At 40.7% G+C, this 5,036-nt stretch overlaps 1 protein-coding gene across 1 annotated transcript; it reads left to right on the top strand.

Moving 5' to 3' along the window:
* Window positions 1–11: 11 nt before the first annotated feature.
* On the top strand, window positions 12–4,529 carry LOC136365370 (ovalbumin-related protein Y-like). Its single transcript, XM_066325758.1, has 7 exons — window positions 12–179; window positions 815–865; window positions 1,452–1,580; window positions 2,337–2,454; window positions 2,688–2,830; window positions 3,175–3,330; window positions 4,105–4,529. The coding sequence occupies exons 1-7, from the start codon at window positions 12–14 to the stop codon at window positions 4,504–4,506; spliced, it is 1,167 nt and encodes a 388-aa protein (XP_066181855.1). The 3' UTR covers window positions 4,507–4,529.
* Window positions 4,530–5,036: the final 507 nt, after the last annotated feature.

The raw sequence follows: 5,036 nt of genomic DNA, 5'->3' as shown, positions 1-5,036 counted from the left end.
GGGATTTCGTAATGGGCTCCATCAGTGCAGCAAATGCAGAATTTTGTTTTGACGTATTCAAAGAGGTGAAAATTCACCGCAGCAATGACAATGTGCTCTTTTCCTCCCTGAGCATGCTTTCAACCCTGGCCTTGGTGTATATGGGAGCAAGGGGTAAGACTCAATCCCAGATGGAGAAGGTAAGTCACTTACACAGGTGTAAAGCGACCTCTGCGTGTGCTACTTGCTCCTTCCAAGTAACATCACTGAAAAATATTATCCACTGACGAGGTTCTCACCTGTTTCAATGCACAAGAACTAAGCCAGTCACAAAATGGAGAACTGAATCAAGAGTTATATACAGGAAAGGTGGTTATTTTCAATGTAACAGGCAGTTGACTTCAACATTAAAAAAAATCTCAGGGACAATAGCAAAATCACCAGTCAGGCAATTTTAAGATTTTTTAATTCCTCAAAGTTCCAAATAATGTAATCAGACTTTCTTTCTTAATATATATATAAGAGATAAATCCCAAAAAGACAGGAAGACAGAGTATTTTTAGCAATACAATACAACAGTAACTCAATTTATTTCTAGATATTCACTAAAAAATATCATCTAAGCAAAGAGTAGCAGTTTCCAAGGTCACAGAGGGCATAGACCAGCTGCAAGCTTGCCTGTAAATTTTTAGTTAATCTATTTTCTCAGCATCCTTTTTTTTTTTTTCCTGAGCTAACAGTTTTTTTTTTTTTACACAAGCAACACGTGTAAATCTTAAATTCACATTATTTTTGGTCATGATTCTCATTTCTACACTGGTATATTTTCTTGCAGGTTCTTCACTTTGATAATGTTACAGGAGATGGAGACATTTCTGACTCCCAGGTAGAGAAATAACTTAATATTCCTTTCTGTCTTATTTTCTCCTTAGAACAAAAGAAGAATTTTTATGCCTTTCCTCCTGGAAGTTTCAGACCCAGAAAAAAACTACAGTAATAGCCTCAGACCAAGGGGATCTGTGGAGGGAAAGATGAAGGGTGTGATTCACCTGGTTTTTAACAAACATAGAAAGACAGCAGGTTGCTTACTTTGCACCAGAACAAGTAATGGTGTGGGGACAATGCTTTGGGCACCAGGGTGTCTTCCCAGGAAAGTGCTGCTGGGGGATGGATGAAGAGGGCTCAGTACCCAGAGCCAGGGAACAGCAGTTGGATTTTCAGCTGGGCAGGAAGATGCTGAGCAGAGAAGAACCCAGAAGTCTCGGTGACAGGAACTCAACAGCATCCTTTAAAAAGCACATTTCAGGGGACTTGACAAGGATGAACTTCCCAGTTCAATGCACCACCACCACAGCACCAGTCTGTGGGGAATGACTGCCCTGTACTATCACTCTTAACTGAAAGGGTCAATACTTTAGGATCTTATTTCCTTATGCAATTTATCTTCTTTTTTTTTCATGTCATCACCTCAGTGTGGCACTGCTGAGCACATCCACAAAACATTCAAGGGTCTTCTCTCAGACATCAGCAGGCAAAATGCTACTTACTCACTCAGGATTGCTGACAGAATCTATACTGACAAAACATATCCCATTCTTCAGGTAAGTTTTATTATGAACTGACTTCCATGAGATTTCCTGTAAATCCCCTGTGACTCTGCCCTAGAGATGAACCACCAACAGTAGCCCAGTCTCTGTTGATGAAGAGGTGCTTGTGGGCCATGAGGGGAACTAGTACAGAACGAATTTGGACCTTTCTGTGTCTGTTAGATGAAGGCAAAAGGTATAAGGGCATAAAATATGCCTATATTGCAAATTACAGAGAGTAATCAAGATTGCTGTTAATTTACCAGAAAAATGGCTTTTAATGAAAGATGAAATTTTAAGGGAAATTAAATAAACTTTATAACTTGAAATAATGAAAATTGAAACTGTCAGTTTTCCTAGTAAAAGGAAGCTTTGCTTTTGAAATCTAAGAATGTGAGATCACAGTATTCAAAACCCTAAAGAGTGAACACAAAGAGAAGGAGACAAACATTGTCTCTCCTTAGAAATATTTGTTAAACTGAATCTGTTTTGGTAAAACAAAGGAAATACCTCAAAATTTTATTTTAGAACACCGTCTCATCAAAAAGTGCCAAACTTATATATGTGAAGCAGTCTTTCTTGTACAGGTTTAAGATTCAGTTACAGGAAGACAGATGTGATGGAGATGTTCAGTGTCTGACATGTTCAAACCCAGGAGTAAATATTCACTGTTCCTTAAACTATTCTGCTTTATTTCACAAATTTTGCATAACACATCCATCTAATGCTAAGTTCACATCACTCTGACAACTGTAACCCTTCTGCTTATAGGAATACATAAAGTGTGCAAAGAAATTCTACAAAGCAGAGCTGGAAGAAGTTGACTTCAAAACAGCTGCAGAGGAAACAAGACAGCTCATCAATTCCTGGGTGGAGAAAGAGACAAATGGTAAGGACTGAAAAATGGGTAGCAGGTATTTTCCCTCACCTACCATGAACTATCCTTGTCTTCCTCTCCTCATAATCTCTAGAAAAAGTGGGTCAAGCAAGAGCAGGTTGCTTATTGTTATGAAAATGAAACTCCACAAGCAGGAACCCCCACCCTCACCCCAACATCGCAGATATTTTTGCACACCAGAGGAGCTTTATCTTACCCCTCTCTGACTTGTCTCTTCCTTAAAGGACGGATCCAAGATTTCCTTGTGTCAGACTCTGTTGATCTCAATACTGCGCTGGTCTTTGTGAATGTCATTTACTTCAAAGGGATATGGAAAACAGCATTTAAAGAAGAAGACACTCGGGAAGAGCCTTTCAATGTGACTGAGGTAGGAGGGCACAGACACACCTCTGGCCAGGGAAGCTGTTGGCTCACACAGCCAGCAGCCTGGGCATTACACATACCTGTCACAGGTTAGGTGATATAGACAAGTCCATCATTGTCAGTGCTTGGGCCTAAAGCCAAGTAATGTTTTCAAGATCTGTGTTTGACCAGGCTTCCAGAGCACGCAAGCGGGAAAAAGAGAAAAATGGAGACACAGGTCTTCTCCAAAGGCAGCAGGACTGAAGATCAAGTCCCATGCTTTCAAAGGCCTTGTACATTTGTCTGACCAAAGAAAAAGATTGCTCCAACATCACATTGTCTCACTGTGTTTGCATTTTGTTTTTGCAGCAAGAGAGCAGACCTGTGCAAATGATGCATCAGAACAACACCTTCAAAGTGGGAAGAGTGGCTGAAGACAAAATTAAGGTCCTGGAGCTTCCATACACCAGTGGAGAGCTGAGCCTGCTGGTGCTGCTGCCTGATGACATCTCTGGCCTGGCACAGGTATGGCCCTGGCAGGGCAAGCAGAAGAGTGATGACCTCAGTGGGGTTTGGCTACTGTCAGATGTTTTGCTGTCCATTGACATCCCAGCTGTCCCCCAACAGGTGTGCTGGGCAGGCAGGGGAGCACAAAATCTGTCAGATGTTCAGGCAGAACTTCTCAGGGTATTCCTGAGCTCAATTTTGTAAAATGAAGGTAAAGCAGTGTAGTGCTGCTGCAGCTTTGCAGAAGAGGACGTTGCTATATGCACCAATCTCTATTGCGTATCAGAAGCAGTCAAGGGAGTGGGATTTCTAGCACTGTGAGTGATTTCAGATGTTTGCTAAAGAAGAAAAGTTTGTCCTAGGGGAAATAAAAAAAGTCAAAGTGATGGAGAAAGCATTCCAAGAGATGACTAAAAGGAAAATGAGAAAAGTAACATTAGAAAGAAACAATGTTGAGGAAAGGGATCAATAAAATATCTTCCAAGAGGAACAGTTTCAGGTCCAATCTGACTTATGTTTTCAAAACCTGTATTTTTACAAAAAAAGTCTTGATGTGATGTAGAAATTTTCAGATGAAAAAGGTTTGAGGAACTTCCTCAAGACAGACAGATAATACAGGCTCCATTGTCAGGACGAAGCATACAGGATTAAACAAGTGCATTTAAGAACAAGTATCAGTTCTATTGTGTGCATAAAGTAAATGGAAAAAGCCAGTAACAGGTGGTAAAAATACAGGTATTAAGGCCATTGAATTCCTGTCTTAGACATTTCATTCCCTGTCTCTTTTTGTAGCTTGAGAACAAAATCAGCTATGAAAAACTCATGGAGTGGACCAGTTCCAAGGTGATGGAAAAGAAGAAGGTGAAAGTGTACCTCCCACGCATGAAGATTGAGGAGAAATACAACCTCACATCTGTCTTGACATCCTTGGGTATGACCGACCTGTTCAGCCCCTCGGCCAACCTCTCTGGCATCTCTTCAGCAGAGAGCCTGAGGGTATCTGAGGCCATCCATGAGGCATACATGGAAGTCACTGAAGAGGGCACTGAGGCAGGTGGCTCAGAGGTTGTGACTGGAGACATCCAAGATTCCTCTGAGTTTGAAGAGTTTAGGGCTGACCACCCATTTCTTTTCTTGGTTAAACACAATCCAAGTGACATGATCCTCCTCTTCGGTAGGTGTTATTCTCCCTAAGGATAAAAGGGCTGGAAATAATGCTTGCCAACCCATAAGAAACAGACCCCCTTTACTCTAGTACTGTAGTATAATCTCGTCTCTTCACTATCTCTAAGTGGAAAGCCTTCAATATCTAGGGAGATATTCCTGAAAAAATTGTGTGACTTTTCAGAACTTTGGGTGCAGATATTTCTGCTTACACAAGTTGTTCTTAGGACTTATATCCAGGAATAAATGAGTACTTCAAGAGGTAGCTTAGAAATATTTTCCATTGTGATTGAATAACTTAAGAATCAGGACCATTGTTTTGATTCTTGTGAGAAATTCAGATGCTGTTATTGAGAGTCTAGTTTTCCAATAGGAATTCTCTGAAAAAAACCTGCAGCTTTTAGAATCATCCTGTTCTTTGCTGTTGAACTCTTTGGGCAACCATCCTTGAATTGATGCCTGGACAACTTGCAGACAAAATTCTTAATTTCAGAAAATCATTCCTCTATGAATAAAGCATTTGTGTTTCTTTGTGTTGCACGTACCGTAAGGCTACGGTC

Source organism: Sylvia atricapilla, chromosome 1 (assembly GCF_009819655.1).
Source record: "Sylvia atricapilla isolate bSylAtr1 chromosome 1, bSylAtr1.pri, whole genome shotgun sequence".
NCBI classification, from domain to species: domain Eukaryota; kingdom Metazoa; phylum Chordata; class Aves; order Passeriformes; family Sylviidae; genus Sylvia; species Sylvia atricapilla.
This window is presented reverse-complemented; position numbering and strand designations above follow the sequence as displayed.